The sequence below is a fragment of the Phascolarctos cinereus genome, unplaced genomic scaffold, assembly GCF_003287225.1.
Source record: "Phascolarctos cinereus isolate Bilbo 61053 unplaced genomic scaffold, phaCin_HiC Scaffold_4;HRSCAF=312, whole genome shotgun sequence".
Taxonomy (NCBI): domain Eukaryota; kingdom Metazoa; phylum Chordata; class Mammalia; order Diprotodontia; family Phascolarctidae; genus Phascolarctos; species Phascolarctos cinereus.
The window spans coordinates 64,103,735-64,121,084 of NW_027555847.1; the positions used below are offsets into that span (position 1 = coordinate 64,103,735).

The 17,350-nt window shown below is 39.2% G+C and overlaps 1 protein-coding gene across 1 annotated transcript in view; it reads right to left on the reverse strand.

Moving 5' to 3' along the window:
- NUP210 (nucleoporin 210) overlaps nucleotides 1-17,350 on the reverse strand; it is a 170,250-nt gene that overhangs the window by 137,586 nt on the left and 15,314 nt on the right. The window contains 2 exon segments of the mRNA XM_020981244.2: nucleotides 586-717; nucleotides 2,650-2,786. Coding sequence (XP_020836903.2) covers nucleotides 586-717; nucleotides 2,650-2,786 — 269 coding nt within the window.

A 17,350-nucleotide genomic window follows, 5' to 3' on the forward strand; every position in this document is an offset into this window, starting at 1 on the left:
ATTCAGGGCATGGGGTCTGACTCCACAACCCTCATAGGGCTCCACAAACAAACTGGTTTTGGCTATGAGCCATCCCAACCCAAAGTCATGAAGGGGACAGTGGCTTAAAAGCCACAGTGAGTCACTTGATCTAAATCAGAAACTGTTAAAGCCTTTCTCTTCTGCAATACTTTCTAACTTCCTTTGCATGTGCCCATCGACCGCCAATGTGTAAACAGGGATAAGAGAAAGGCCCACATGGGGCCAGGCAGAGAGAGTGCCAAACTCCTTCTGGTGTCCTGGGCCCAATGCCATTAAGTCTTAAAAGAAAATACAGTGGAAGGAGCCACTTACACTTTAGGAAGGGAGAACAATGACATTCTTATCCCACCGGAGAGGATGGGGGCCAGAGGGAATAGCACCTTTCTCTGGAAGTCCTAACACTCCTTCAGAGTAAATGAGGAAAAAAACAATCTAAGAAATTCCTACAATAGTAAAGGGAAATGCAGTTAAAGGAAGGCAATTATTCTGATAATTTAGAGAAAGGGAAGAAAAGAACTTTAAAAAAAAAGGTTTTGAATGAATTATATGTAGAAGCCTACTCACCTTCTGAATCCAGAGCCTGAATTTTCAGTTCCAAGGGAGAGTCTTCAAGGTAGAGTTCTCGGGTGGTGGAGACAATCTGAATGCCATGGATGATGTCCACAATGGCATCACAGCGCAGAACCTGGCCGGTCACTGAAGGAGATGGCCCAGACATACATGGTCAGCCCCAGGGCTTGAAATTTTTGCTACTTTTCCCTGTCCTTCTTCCTTTTTACTCGGCTGGTAGGTACAGGGTTTGGGATAGGCTCACAGGAAATTTAGGGGGCAGAGGGTATGGCAAAGGTAAAGCCTGGAAACACAACCCAAACCAATATGAGAGGTATCTAGTGAGCTCACTCACATGGTTCAGAGGGACCTTGACCAGGAAATGGAAGCCAACAGAAAATTCTAAGCCTCCCTTCTGAGAGTAACACCATTGGCTCCTCCAGAAGATATTAACTCCTGTTCTCTTAGAATCTAAACTATGACAAAGCACCTTATTCCTCCCTAAGGTACTCAGACTAACTTAGCCCCACAGAGAGCCACCCTCTGCCCATACTCCCACAAAACCTTACAATACAGGATAGTGCCTCTTTCCCCATAAACCTTAGGTCAGCCCTTTTAAGAGGAGTTCAAATTTTTTTATTTAATTGGTAAAAGGAAATGCCAGTAAGAAAACTCCCTCCACCTAGCACATCAGCCACCCTTCTGCAACTTAAAATATAAGAGAGTTGTCTGAGGGAATGGAAGAATTAAGTGACCTGTCTAGAGTCATGTATCATATGCTGAAGGTTTTCCTAACTCCAAGGCCAGAACTCGATCCACAACTCTAGGCTATCCAGTCATAAATTTTTTAAAAGCACACTAAAAAACAGAAATCAGAACCAAACTATAAAATCAATCCTTAAAAGTGATGCTATACTGCTGAGGCAATAAACTCTTTGGCTTAGAATCTAGCATTACTAAAGACAACCTTCTAAGTCCAGTCTCTGAAACAGCAATTTCTCCTAAAGACAAACTGTTTACCTGCCACAGCCTGAGTCCCCTCATCCAAAGTGGTCAAGTGGATTAATATAAACTTTCAAACAAAATGTGCTTGTAAGACACACATCGCAGAATGAGTCTGTTTTCAATGTTTGTCATCAGCTAAAATAAACAGGAAATGGTCTGTATCCATGAATTGGGTCTTTGATGGTCCTTAAAAGTCTAATGGACACACACAGACTTTCAACTCCACCAATATAAGAGGCAGAGAGTGAAGATTGTTGTGTACAACTTTCAGACACTTTCCTGGAGGTAACATCATGCTGAGAAGTAACTCTGAGTTAAGTGGTTTGAACTGTGCTTTTGGTACTAGGTAAGCACCTTAGAAATGAAGGTCCCATGCCAAGAGAGGGATAAAGTAAAAGAATGTAGATGGGGTCTAGGCTTAATCACCATATGCATGGGAAAAGCCATGCATGGGAAAAACTCAAAGCTCGACAATAATTGAGCAGAATCATTCATTCTCATAGACATTCCTCTGCGCAATACTCTACCTGTGGGATGGGCTATAAATCAGTATGTCCATGAAGTATCTACATACTCTGTGTGTGTGTTGGGGGAAGAAACTGTCTTTGGGACAAACCATGTGCTCCACTACTTGGCACAGTCTTAGAGTACAGCAAGGGCCTAGTAAATGTTTACTGAGTTGACTGTGTGTCATGATATGTTGAAATATAAGCAGAAACTATGTCCTGGCTCATGGTCTCTGAGTGGCCAGAATAACCCTAGAGCAAAGACTAGTTTTCCTCTTTATATATCCCCCCCCCTACAGATTAACACTAGGCTGGACAGTAAAAATATTTGTACCAGAATATTGTATATTTTGTCAGAGGGTCCCTGTATGAATTGAATTTGCCTAATTATTTTTCTCGTTAAAAAAGGATGAAGGATTTAATTTGAAAAGCGGAAGAGGTGTTTTTCCCTCACCAGAAATAATTATGATGTAAATAGAAAAGGCATCAACAATATATGCTTTTCAAAAGGGCATGGCATCTGACTCCACAGCCCTCACAGGACTGGAAGAAAAGGCAGACTGCTTACTGATATCTTCTGCAAAGATGATGCTGGTGAGGCGGGTTGGCTGCGATAAACGGGCCTGAACAACTGCCTTTTGAGAGCATTGCCGTTCATCCAGATCCACAGGTTCAATACTGGCCACTTCTGGTCTGGTAGATGACCTAGAAACAAAGGGCTTTATGTTATCGAGAGGGTTCCCACCCGTAACAGTGCACAGACATATTGCTACACCAGGTGCTTCTGCAACTAAGGCAAGCAGCCCTCCCCCCTCCAGTCTTACTTATAAGGCTTCATTCATTGGATCTCCACCTGCAACTGTCCTTTGTGTTATTAATCTGACCCGAACCACACATTAGCAGGATACAAATCAATTGATTAAACACCTGCCATGTGCCAAACACTGTCCTGGGTGATAGGGATACAGGTGAAAAGAATGACATAGTCCCTTCTCTCAAGGAGTTTGTATTTTAACAAAGAAAATGATTAGGACAATGGAGAAGGACAGCACAGTGAGCCTCTTTTTATTTTTTCCTGAGGGCATGTATGGCTTGACTTTATACAACAGGCATGCTCTGAAAAGTTCATAGAATGTCAAGTTGGAGGGATCTTGGATATAATCTAATCGAACTCCCTCTCTTTCCCAGTAAGGAAAGTCAAGTCCAGCAATGCTGAGGGATTTGCCTAATATCACACAAACAGTAAATAATTATAAAAATTACATTCAGTTCAACAATTATGTTCAATATATACCTATTGAGCGCCTATGTGCAAAGCATTGAGCTATAACTCTCAATTTCTAAGCCAAAATTCTTTTTACTGCATCATATTATATATAAATAGGCTTTTCTTTTTGGAAAATCAAATAAGCATTTTAAAAAAGAACACACATACATACACTAAATGAGGTCATTGTTCAAAGGAATCTCAAATTGAAAAATCCTTTTGAAATGTGAATATTCACACCACTAATTTACTGGTTTTGGTTTTTCCCCCACAGATTTGCAAAATTTCCAGCCTCCCTTTCAGTTGAGCAAAAGGCATTAATGATCACATGACCAGCAACACCTCTCCTACGTGAATGCAATCCCAGTGGGCTAATGAGGCCTGGGAGCTGATATCTCACTCTGTGGCACATGCTGGATGCTACTGAGCTATATAATCCCATTTTTACTGGTGCTCTCATTGTGTCCTTCGCCCTTTTGACACAGGCAACTAACCCCTAAAAGAAGCATTCCAAAGCTTTGTTGTTGCTGTTGTTGTTGATATTGTTGTCATGGACCTCTTTGGCAGGCTGATGAAGCCCACAGAATGCTTTTCAGAATGTTTTAAAATGCACAAAATAAAACACATAGGATTAGAAATATAATGATTAAAATATTTTTAAGTTCATGGATTCCAGGTTAAGAAACCCTCCCTTAAAGCATTTTCCCTTCATTTCTTTTCTAGATGAATAAAATTGTAAATGAGGTCGTTTTAAATTTTTTTTTTGTTATAAGCACTACTAAAGCCCAAGTAGATCTTAAAAGACTTGGACACTCACACATAGCTAGAACACACCCCTCTTCCCACACTGAATAGTGCAAAGGGTTTTGGGAGGAACAGAAGAAAGGTTGGGAAAGGAGATCATGAGTGGCTATTAAATTTGGTTAGGAGGTCTGGAATTTAAATTTTTGCTGTGATTTACTCTGGAGGGTCTCCATCATTTCTGAGTCCTCAATTTACTCAACCAAAAAAAAAATGAACATTTTATCAGCAAAAGCTTTTACTGCTTACTGAAAAATATTTCCAGATATAAGATTTCTTGGGTAGATAGAAATAGATGGTTTCAAAATAACAGTAACAACAAAACTTCATTCTGTTTTTACTTTAAAACAGATTTTGAACATTTAAATTAATTTCCTAAAATTTTCGCAAATAGAAAGAAACTAGATAAAATTTTAATTTAAACCCTGTTCCATCTCAAATAGATCACCAAAAATGGGTAATCATAAAAACTTCTAATTACACATTATTTGAAACAATATACTCACAGTAACCAAAAAGAATTTAGAGCCACCAATATTAGGTCCAATCCCTAAGGCACTGCTTTGGGTTTTAGAAGATGAAAGAAAACTGCTCTTACCAAGGGGAGCCAATGATCAGTCAATTTAGTGGATCCATTAAGCATCAAAGAGATGCTTAGCTTCTCCTTCCAAACTGTGGATTTGTATTACCAGACATGGCTCTTTCTTTGAGCTTGGCTTTCAGGTAATCCAATAATTCTTATATTATCTCTCCTCAATATGTTTTCTAAGTTATTTGTTCCTTTTTTTCTGATGAGACAATTCATATCTTCTTTTATTTTCATTCTTTTAACTGTTTGGTTGTTTCTTGATATCTCATTGACTCATTGGCTTCCACTTGCCCAATTCTAATTTTTAAGGAATTATTTTCTTCAGTGAATTTTTGTACCTCTTGGCCAATTATGTTTTTAAGGTGTTTTTCCTTCAGTATTTTTTGTGCCTCTTTTATCAAGTTGTTAATTGTCTTTTCATAATTTTTTTTCTGTACTTTCATTTCTTTACCTAATTTTTCTCTGCTACTCATATTTGATTTTTTTCTTTTTCTTTCTTTTTTTTCTCATATTTGATTTTGAAAATTATGTTTAAGCTCTTCGAAGAATTCTTGTTGGACTTGTGTCCAATTCACATTTTCTTTTTCTTTGAGGCTTTGCTTGTAGCTATTGTGACTTCATTGTCTTCTTCTAAGTTTGTGTCTTGGTTTTCTCTGATACCATAGTAGACTTCCGTGGTCAAGTTTTTTTCTTTTTTGTTGATGTTGTTTGCTCATTTTCCCACCCTATTTCTTGATTTGGAACTTTATGTTAAAGTTGGGCTCTCTTCCCAGTGCAGGGTGGGAGTAGGGGGAGGGAAGTGTTTCAAGCTTCAGGCTTTTTCACACTGCTGTTTTCAGAGTTAATTTTGAGAGTTTGGAAGTTTTGGGGGTTTCCAAGATGTTGTGATCTATAGAGAGGTGTGGTTATTGCTCTCCTGGTTTGTAGTCTGTTCCTTACCCAGGAAGGCTCTCTGATCCCTTGGGATTGCAATTGATACTGCTCCTCAGGGCCCCTGCTCCCTTGAGACCAGAAATGACACTATTCCTCAGAGTCCCTGACTACTTGGAACCAAAAGTAACACTGCCCCTCAGGGCTTCTGCTACCTCTTGACCAAAAGTTCTCCTCTCTGCCCTTGAACTATGACTCAGAAGTGGCACAGCATCTGGTCCCATGTCTACTACTAGCACAGGGGTCCTCTAGAATCTCTTTCTGATCAGTTGCCAGGTCCCTTTACCCTCTCTGGCATGAAAGCTCCTGAAGCTGCTGATGCTTCTGTCACCACCTCCTGACCCCACCATTGGTGCTTCATCCATATTGACTCCTGGCCAGCCTCCCTGCCCATTTTACAGATCTCTGTTTCTGATCTCCTAAGCTGCCTTGGGCTGGAAGAATGTCTCACTCGAATCTTTTGTTGTCTCTGCTACTCCAGAATTTGATTGGAGGTGTTATTTTATAGTTTGGAGGGATATATTGGGAGAGCTCAGCTGACTGCTTTCTCTATTCCACCACCTTGGCTCTAATGTTTTGCAAATTTAACACTGTATAAATGCTTGTTATTATTATTTTATTGGTATAGGAAACTCCAAGTGAGGAAGTTCTTTCTTCCAATACAGAGCAGCCATTGTTTTGTAACTCAGAGTACTTAGCAAGTTGCCTAGAACACTGAGAGGCTACGTGATTTTCCATGAAAAATATAGACAACATAAAGGGCATTCCTCACGTCTTTGGGCATTTTTAAGGTATAAAAGCTTAAAACTGCCTTAAAAATTTGGAGACACCCTCTATTTCAGAGGAAAGATTTAAATGCTGGTCTTCCTGCCTGTAAGGTCAACTCTCCATCCAATACACAAGGCTGCCTCTCAAGTTAAATGATATGGAATTATTATCCAAGCCACTGTTTCTGAAGGCCCTCTGAGGGGTCCCCAAAACCCTTTCAGGGAGTCAGTGAGGTCAAAATTATTTTCATAACACTAAGACATTTTAGTGGGGTAGCTAGGAGGCACAGTGGATAGAGTACCAGGCCTGGGGCAAGAAGATGAATCTTCCGTAATTCAAATCTGGCCTCAGACACTTACTGTGTAACCCTAGGTAAGTTAATTAACCCTGTTTGCCTCAGTTTCCTCATATGTAAAATGGACTGAAAATGGAAATGGCAAACCACTCCAGTATATTTGCCAAGAAAACCCCAAATGGGGTCAAGAAGAGTCAGGCACAATTGAAAATGACTAAACAACAAGATGTTTTCATTTCTAATAGTGTAAACATATATAAATATAACTCACATAAACAAAAACTCTTTGAGGTCCTCAACATTTTTGAAGAGTGCAGAGGGGTCCAAAGACCAAAAAAGTTTGAGAACCCTTCATTAGACACTTATCTATTGCAAGAGATTTAGTGCCATGTTGAATTTGCATGGCTTGCTTTAGCTCTCAGCTGTACACCAAGCAGAAGACAAGCTTCAGTTCTCTAAATTCATATAAAACATTAATTCTAAGCTCTTAAGAAGAAAACTTATAAAGATTACTTGGTGTTAAAATCTATGGTGTGAAACACACCAAAATAGATACGCCTGAGAACTTTCAAGACTGAAGCCAAACATTTCAAAAGGAGGTAGGGGCACCCAAAGGCTGCAAGCAGATCCCTCTGATCACGCAGACAGACAAACAAGGGTGAACCCACCCAGAGCTGTTAACGGGAAGTTTAAAAATTGATCAAACATCTATATTTGAAAACTCACTGAAAACAAATTATGCCCAGCCAACATTTGAAAGTTACATGCCATCAGAGAGAAAACATTCAAGCAGAAGTTGTTTTTTTTCCCTTAAGAAAACATTTCAAAGCCTGAGGGAATAGAAATATTATGATAAAATAAGGACAGACACATGTCCTTGAAGGAGAAGATGTTACCTGCATTGATTCTTTTAATAATAATTCAGAAATTTGTTTATTTAACTGATGGTACATTAAAGACTGGGGTGGGGTTAACCTACAGTTTCTTTGGTGTGGAGTACTTCTAGAATGGGAACTTCCTCAACCAACAGAGATCAGGAACTCATCTGTGACTTATTATTTTTAGAGAATTACCAGGGCATGGAGGGTTTTTGTGATTGGCTTGCTCAGGATTGCACAATTGGCATGTATCAGAGACAAGACTTGAAAAATGGTCTTCCTGACTCCAGTGTTGGCCATCTATCCACTCTGCACTAGACTACTTTTCATGAGTATACATGTGTATATGTTCATGTGTATTTGCATATTTGTATGTATAGACACACCTATATGTATATATACATATGCATATACATATACCTTTCTCATATTGTATGAAAATATGCATACATTATGTTAATAGAGATGTATATATTCATATGCATGCAAACATCCATGCATACATATATACCCCTGATAAACTTTGCACTATTCCAGGAATATAAAGTAGTATTTACATAATCCAAAACCAGATAATCCAATTCTCATTTATGTTTAATCTTAAAGCATTATATAAATGTGAGCTAGTCTTTAGAAAATAAGTAATTTTTTAAAATGTAGATTGTCCTTCCTGACTGCAGTTTCCATGACCAAATGTTAAAATTAGTCGCCCTATCTGAGCATAAAGAAACCACTGTGCAGGTTAGGGTAGCCCCAGAAGGGAAATTGATGGCAAAGGCCTATGGTTAACCATATTGTGGTAGCTCCTCTATATACTAATGAGACAGTATGTACAAAAGTCATAGCATCATGGTTTTAAAAGGGACTCTCGAGTTCCTTCCAATCCAACTTTCCTATTTTAGAGATGAAGAATCTGAGAGGCAGAAAGTTTAAGTGACTTATCCACAGTTACACAGATAGTAAGCTTCTAGACAAGATTCAAACTCCCACCTTCCTTAACTCCCTAGTCTACTGCTGTATCCACTGTGCCACTGGAGGGAGTACCTACATTAATGGGGTCAGCAAGTCAATAAATATTTATTAAGTGCCTACTAGGTGCCAAGCACTGTGCTAGGCATTGGAATGCCAAGATCTATTGACGTTCTGAATTATAATTAAGGTGTGTTGGCATTACCCTTTAGTCTGGAAGTTTAACTTCTAGATTTAGTGACACCATTTTAATATGCTAACACTCTCACCATGACTTGAAGAGCCCTCTGGGACATTCTGTGATTCGGTAATGTTTACTTGTATTAGAAATATTGGATTAAAAATAAGATACACACATGGGATAAAATGGTTCTCTGAGTCTCGGTCTACGGATGTGGTATTTTTTGGACATTAAGAGTCGTACTGTAATAGTATCTATCCATAGCATTATATGAGATATATATGCATACATATATATGTGTGTATGTGTATGTATGTATTATATTTGCATAAGCCTATTTCTTTTTTTAAATAATATTTTATTTTCCCCAATTACACGTAAAAGCAATTTTAACTTTTTTTTTAAGTTTTAAGCTCCAAATTCTGTCTTTCCTTCTACTTTCCCCTCCCCGAGATGGTGGGCAATCTGATATAGGCTATACATGTTTAATCACATGTAAATATATTTCCATATAAGTCATTTTGTATCAGCATATTTCAAAGAAAGGGCTTACCTATTTTATAGGCTCATACCATATAGTACCTGTTGAAAAGTACAACATAGGCCCTCAAATTAATGAATAAGGAAATCATTCTACAATCTAGTATAGGGATAAAAGCCCACGGCTAGAAACAAGTCACCTAGGTTATAGCCCTGCCTCAGCCACTAGGTAAATCACTCAGTATGTGACCACTTGCAGATCACTACCAGCATGTATCTCAGTTACTCATATGTAAAATGAGGAGAATAATCCTTAATCTTATTATCTCAGAGTGCTCCCAAGAGAATCAAATGAGGTAATGAATACTGAAGGCACTTGAAAATCATTAACAGGTGATTTAAACATACAATTTGTCAACAGGTGATCACAAGGCTATGAGACTTATGTGGAAACCATTTCTCTTGTGTTAAAATAGAAGAGAAATGAACATGCATGTGGAACCCAAAAAGTTCAGTCCTTACGGAAGGTCTTCATATTTATGACAATACAACAAAAAGAGGAGAGAAAACAGGAGGGGGAGGGGAATGAGAGGAGACAGCTCAGTAAACCCTCCAGATGGGAAGGAGCAAGGCAAAGGTAAAAGCTGAATTGTTTTCCCTTGGAAACAGTGGGGAACGTGTGGCCTCAAAGCCACATGTGGCCCTCTAGGTCCTCGACTGCGGCCCTCTGACTTAATCTATGAAGTTTGGATTCAGTTAAAGCGCTACACTTGAGGACCTAGAAGGCCCACATGTGGCCTCGAGGCCAAAGGTTCCACACCCCTGTGCCAGACTATGGAGACAGGAGGGTCTGCTTATCTACAAAGGACCCCAGCTACACAAGCATTTTTCCTAGCCTGAAACCGACTGGCTGGCATCCATCTTGCCTCCCAAGGACACACAGGGAATCCAGCTTAGGGTGCAAACAACAAATTATGTCTCCTGGGCGGGGCACTTCATCTTTGACACATGCAGGGCCTTCTGCATGTTCTGGGTCCTGTGTTTCTGGAAAACATGGCAACTCAAAAAGACCCTTAACAGCCCTTAACAAATTGCTGCTGCTATAAAAATCAAGTTTTATTTTTCAGTTACTGATAGTTGGCTCACAGAAAATTCCCAATTCTTATTCAGTGATTTAGCAGGCATCTATGTGCCAAACCTATTGTAGTTGATTTCATAAATTCTAGTCTGGAATACTGCTATTCTCAGGGGCCAGCCAGCAGGAGAGTCACCTCCCCGTGAAGGGGCTGGCTGTTAATTCTTCTCAGATACAGTGGTTAATCAAATTGAACTGGGGACACAGTCAAGAGGAAAGCAAAAGGAGATAAGAAAGTAACAGATAATCAGCCAAAATCTAATTTATGGCAAGTATTGATGCTTTCAGTGGGCAAATTTGATTTAAAAAAAAAAAAGAAATACAGAGAAAGGGGTAGGCAAGAGTATGTGGGGGTTAAAGGAAAAGAAACTGGGCACAACATATCTGGAAAAGAGATTTTTTTAAAACTCTACTTTTCAACATTTTTGAAAGAAATAGGAAAATATTTCCTCATTTGCCCCTTCTCCACTTTATAAACCACCTATCTCCCAAACAGCTTCCACCAAAGGATACAATGTAGGACCTTGGTTCAAACCCTAGCCCTGCTCTCTTCTGCCTGTGTGAGCTCTGGTAACGCACTTAGTCTCTCTGGCCTAAGTTTCTCCACATGTAAATGATGGAGGTTAGAATGGAACAGTAAGGAGTTCTTGACATTTCTGTATGATAGATCCCTTTAAAAGCCTATGAAGCTCAATGACCCCTTTGCAGAGCAATGTTTTTAAATGCATAAAATAAAATGGGACTATACAGGAAGCCAACCATATTCAGTAATCAATTTTTGTTTTAATTAACAGGCTCTAAGTGAAAAACCTTTAAAATTAATCTCTAAGGTCACTCTAAATCTGCAATGTGAAAGGCCAAAGTTAATTGTCTCAAATCACTAGTTAGCAAGCATGGCTTAGGAACTGCAATTACTAAGCATAATTTGTTGACCCTGAGAGTTTAATTTTAATTACTTATTAAACATCCTAAATACCACAAAACATTTAAGGAAACTGATTTCACTATACTCTTCCTCTTGTTATTGTGTACTTGCTGAAAAGCAGAACAAGAGCTCTCTCTGGTAGAGCTGATGATTTTCAGAGACTCTTGGATTGTGGATTGGATTAATAGGAAAAAAGTTTGGCAAATCGTATTATAAAGCAGCAATCATCAAAATTGCTTGGTACTGGCTAAGAAATAGAGTGCTGGATCAGTGGAATAGGTTAAATATGCAAGACACTGTAGTCAATGACTATAGTAATCTATTATTTGATAAACCCAAAGACCCCAGCTTCTGCGATAAGAACCCACTCTTTGAAAAACAACTGCTGGGAAAACTGGAAAAGAGTATGGTAGAAACTAGGCAGAGACCTAAATCTCACACCATATACCAAAATAAAGTCAAAATGGGATCATGACTTAGATATAAAGGCTGATACTATAAGTAAACTGGGAGAACAAGGAATAGTTTACCTATCAGATCTATGGAGAACAGAATTCATGACCAAACAGGAGATAGAGAACATTATGAAAAGCAAAATGGATAATTTTGATTGCATTAAATTGAAAAGTTTTTGCACAAAGCCAATGCAACTAAGATTAGAAGGAAGGTAGAAAATTGGGAAAGAATTTTTACAACCAGTCTCTCTGATAAGGGCCTCATTTCTAAAATATATAGAGAATTAAAACAAATTTATAAGAATACAAGCCATTTCCCAATTGATAAATGGTCAAATGATATGAACAGGCAGTTCTCAGATGAAGAAATTAAAGCCATCTATAGTCATATGAAAAAATGCTCCAAATCATTATTGATTAGAGAAATGCAAATCAAAACAACTCTGAGGTACCACATCACACCTATCAGATTAGCCAACATGACAAAACAGGAAAATGATAAATGTTGGAGAAGATGTGGGAAAATTGGAACACTAATGCATTGTTGGTGGAGTTGTGAAATGATCCAACCATTTTAAAGAACAATTTGGAACTATGCCCAAAAGACTATAAAAATGTGCATACCCTTTGATCCAGCAATACCACTTCTAAGGCTATATCCCAAAGAGATCATACAAATGGGAAAAGGACCCACATGTACAAAAATATTCATAGCAGCTCTTTTTGTGGTGGCAAAGAATTGGAAATTGAGAGGATGCCCATCAATTGGGGAATGGCTGAGCAAGTTGTGGTACATGAATGTAATGGAATACTATTGTGCTATAAGAAATGATGAACAGGCTGACTTCAGAAAAACTTGGAAAGACCTGTATGGTCTGATGCTGAGTGAAGTGAACAGAACCAAGAGAACTCTGTACACAATAACAGCCACGTTGTGCAATGACTAATATTGATAAACTTAACCCTTCTCAGTATTACAAGCATCTAAGACATCTCCAGAGGCCTCATGATGGAAAATGCTATCCACATCCAAAGAAAGAACTATGGAAGTTGAATCACTATCACTTTTTTTCTCTTCTGTTGAGTTTTGTTTCATCTTTCTGATGGTTCTTCCTATTGGTTTTAATTTTTACTTACAACTTCACTAATGTGAAAATATGTTTAATAAGAATGTAAATGTATAACCTATAACAGATTGAGCACCGTCTTGGGGAGGGTGGTAGGGAGGAAGGGGGAGAAAAAATTTTAAACTCAAAAGCATATGGAAGTGATTATTGGTAAGTCAAAATAAATTAATAATAGTTTTTAAACAAAAGTTTGCTAAATTGTCCTAATTCACCGAAAAGAGAGGGCAGCTAAGAGATGTGAATAGCCCTAATGTAAGATATTAATACTGGTACAAAAGCCCCAGCCACACCAGTATGTCCAGGGTTATGGAAATTGTTAATAAGAAACATTAATTATGAGTTTACTATGTGCCAGACACTGTGCCAAGCACTGGGAATACCAAGAAAAAAGAAATGCAAAAACAGGCCCTGCCCTCAAGAAGCTTATATTGTAATGGGGGAGACAATATGTAAATGACAAGGGACACGCAAAATATATACAAGTGGATGTATGGCTGGCAGCTTAAGAGGGGAAAGCATGAGTAGCTGGGAGACCACGAAAAGCCTGCCTACTAATGCTGGAATTTGATCTCAGACTTCGAGAAAATCAGGGAAACTAAGAGGCAGCAGTGAAGAGAGAGTATTCCAAGCATGGGGGACACCAGGGCCCAGGTGGTTGGGGAGGAGATGAAGTGTCATGACTAAGAACTGCAAGCGTGCCATTATTACTAGATTGTAGAGAACCTTTTGAGAACACCAGCAAGGTAGCTAGGGGCCAGGTTATGAAGAGCTTCAAATGCCAACCGAGGAATTAATATTGAATCTGTAGACAACTGAGAGCCAAAGGAATTCATTGAGCAGGGAAGTGACATGGTCACACATGTGCTGTAGGAAAAATCATTTAACAACTGAGTGGAAGATGAATAAAGACCAGCAAAGAGTACCAAATACTTAAAGAATCCAAGAGTTCCACATGGGGAATTGTTCAGACAGAATGGAGGAGAAGCAGGATATAGCATTGTCACAAAAACTCAAAAAGGAAAGACTATCTGGGATGAAGACAGCTAGGTGGAACAGTGGACAGAGCACCAGACCTGGAGTCAAGAACATCTGAGTTCAAATCTGGGCTTAGACCCTTAGTAGCTGTGTGACCCTGAGTAATTCACTTAACCCTGTTTGCCTCAGTTTCCTCATCTGTCAAATGAGCTGAAACCACTGCAGTGTCTTTGCCAAGAAAACCCCAAATGGGGTCATAAAGAGTCAGACACAACTGATAATGATTAAACAACAACATTTGGAATGAGGTTATCAATGGTGTCAAATACTGCAGAAAGATTAAGAAGGAAGAGGATTGAGAAAAGGCTATTAGATTTGGCAATTGAGATCATTAGTAACTTTGGAGAGAATGGTTTCAGTTGAATAATGAGATCAGAAGCCAGATTACAGAGGTTCAGAAGAGAGTAAGAGAGGAAGTGGAGACAATCTGCTGGAGAATTTGGAAAGGAATAGGCTCAAGGGTTCATGCCCAGGGATTTGTCTATGTGAGGAGAAAGACCACCTCTTCATGTGAAATAGGAATGGGTGAGGGGAAGATGGCTGAGTGATGTGAGAGGAGGAGAGAAGCTCTGGGTGAATGGTATCAGTTTCTTCAATGAAGTTTCAAAGAAGATCTTCATTAGACAGGGTGGAGTTTATGATTAGACCCTAGCCTGTGACACTCTTCTAGAGAAGGAAGATGTTACTAGAGAGCAGAGGTTCTTAAGGGCCCCTGGAGAGATTTCATTGGGTCCATAAACTTGAATGGGAAAAAATTAAATTTTTATTGTCACTAACCTCTAAATGCACTTTAGCATTTCCTCAATAATTTAACAACATTATTCTGAGGTAGACTTTACCAGATTTTCAAAGACGTCCATGACACAAAAAAAGGTTAAGCATTCCTGCTGGAGAGGAAGATTATGATGGGAATATTGCAAACAGGGACAGGGAAGAAAGGTTGATATTCATAATTTAGAAACAACTTAGTTTTCTTCTGTGTGTGTGTGTGTGTGTGTGTGTGTGTGTGTGTGTGTGTAGTTTATGACTGCAGTTTTTGGTCTTTTGAAGACAAGGAATATTCTGCTTCTTGGTAGAGAAATCATTTACTTGTAAGTATAGAATACTGAATGCACTACCAAATAAGTCACTTTTTGTTTTGGATTTTTTGGGTTTTTTTTTTTTGTTATTGTTACAAGGAAAGGTTCTATATGCTGTATACAGGGATGTGATATGGCGAGAGGACATGCAGAAAATATGTCCATACTTCAAGAATCCATGAGCTCCATGTGGAGTTCCATATGGGAACTCTCTCTGCCAGTACAGATTACAAATATGTGTGTAGATGTGTGTATGTGTGTATTTACATATGCATATGCATGGATACATGTACATCTATACATATGTATGCACATATGTATATATGTTTGTATTTTATGTGTATGTGTTAAATTTTCAGTGTAAGCATTTATTTCAGAAATTGGCAAACCAATCAGAGCTTGATTTATTGTTTTGTTGATTGTCTAGACTTAAGAAAATGAAAACGAAAATGTTAATAATGAAAATTAAACTCCTCAAAGTGCTATATAAACACTAACTAGATCCTGTTGAGACGTCCTAGCTGTGTGACCATGGCTTTTGCAGTCATTCTCCCTAGCTGCATCTTTGGGCTGGTGATAAAAGGACCAGAGAAAACTCTGCAGGTGATAGAGTGTATCATTGACTGTTAGCAACAGTGCATGTACCCAGCTACTAAGAGGCCATTCACTCCGGGATTGGAGCATCCAGGAAAGCTTGCTGCTTTTATGGGTTTGCCTGTTGTCTCAAGGCCGATCCATTTTCCTTGTCTGCATTCACAGAGGCTGTTCTAGCCTTCCTTGCCCTTTGGATGACTCTGCCTCTAACTCAGTGGGTGGCTTACTCATGGGTACTTCCCCTCTCTGGACGTCAATTCCCCCATCTGTAAAAATCGGGGGTTTGAATGAAATGATCTCCTAGGTCCCTGTCAACTCTGACACCCTTCAACATTTAAAAAAATAGTGTTGCATATACAACTTAAAAAAAAAAACCCAGCTATGCCACTCATTTTTCCCTAGCACAAAAAACAATGTATAGTAGCCAGAGCTCTGGTGTAGCCTTTCTGTATATGCACAGTGCCTAGAACATAGTAGGCACTTAATACATGATTGTTGACTTGACTTGACTTGATTGGTCATGAAGTCAAGACATTTGGTCTTAAATCCCCACATGGATATTTACTATCCATGTAGGCCCCCAGGTTCCTCATCCCCAAGAGGAAGAGGATAATACTCATATTACCATCTTCATAGGGCTGTTGTGAGAAAACACAAACATTAAAGCATTAAAACAAATACTAATTGTTGTCACTATCATCACCATCATCATTATCAATATACAAAAGTAAGGCAGCAGAGTAGAGAGGGAATCAGCAGGCTTGGATTTCACTGCTGACTCAGTGTATGACTTTTGCTATCTTAAGTCTATCTGTTTCCCCCAGTAGTCAAGAAAGCATATATGTATACACACACATATACATATACACACATATACATACACACACATATATACATATATACACACATATACATAAGGCCTGCCTACATCCATCTGAGTGATCTGGAGCATTTGGTGCTTTGAGCTCCTCAGAGGAAAGAATAGTGCTAAATATAAGCCCCAGGGAAGATGATTATTTATGACTGGCCCAACATAAAACATTCCCAGGCTTGACTTAGCCTGGATACCCAGCTCTCCCTGAGAAGCAAGTTTGGGCAAACTCCCAAGAACAATGTTGCTCCTATGACTTTTCCAACAGGCTAATGAGCACCTCACAGAATTCTAGGGTTGAAAAGGACCTCAGAGGCCATCGAGGCTAACCTATACCCAGAAAGAAATTTCTTCTTATAACCTACCTGACAAGTGACCAACCCTCCTCCTCCTCAAGGTCTCTAATGACGGAGAACTCACTACCCCTCAAAGCAGCTCCACTCCATTTGGGGACGGCTTCTCTGTTAGGAAGTTTTTCCCAACACTGAGCCTAAACTGGCCTCTTTACAACTCCCACCCACGACCCCCAGTTCAGCTCGCTGGGGCCAAACAGAGCAAGTCTGATTCTTCTTCCATGTGACAGGCTTTCACACGAGCAGAGTTCTCCTACCTCCTGCCCCCTCCTCTCACCCTCAGTTTTCTTCTCTTCAAGCTAAACATTCCTGTTTCTTTCAATTCCCCCTCATGATATTGCCTCAAAGGCCTCTACCACTGGATGCCCTCCAGATGCTCTCCGGCTTATCATGCCTTTCCTAAACTGTGGTGCGCAGAACTGAACAAAATATACCAGAGGTGGTCTGACTAGGGCAGAGGACAGAAGGAGCAGCACCTCTTTATTCCTGGGGATGTGATCCTCCCATACTCATATGAGGGTTTTTGTTTGTTTGTTT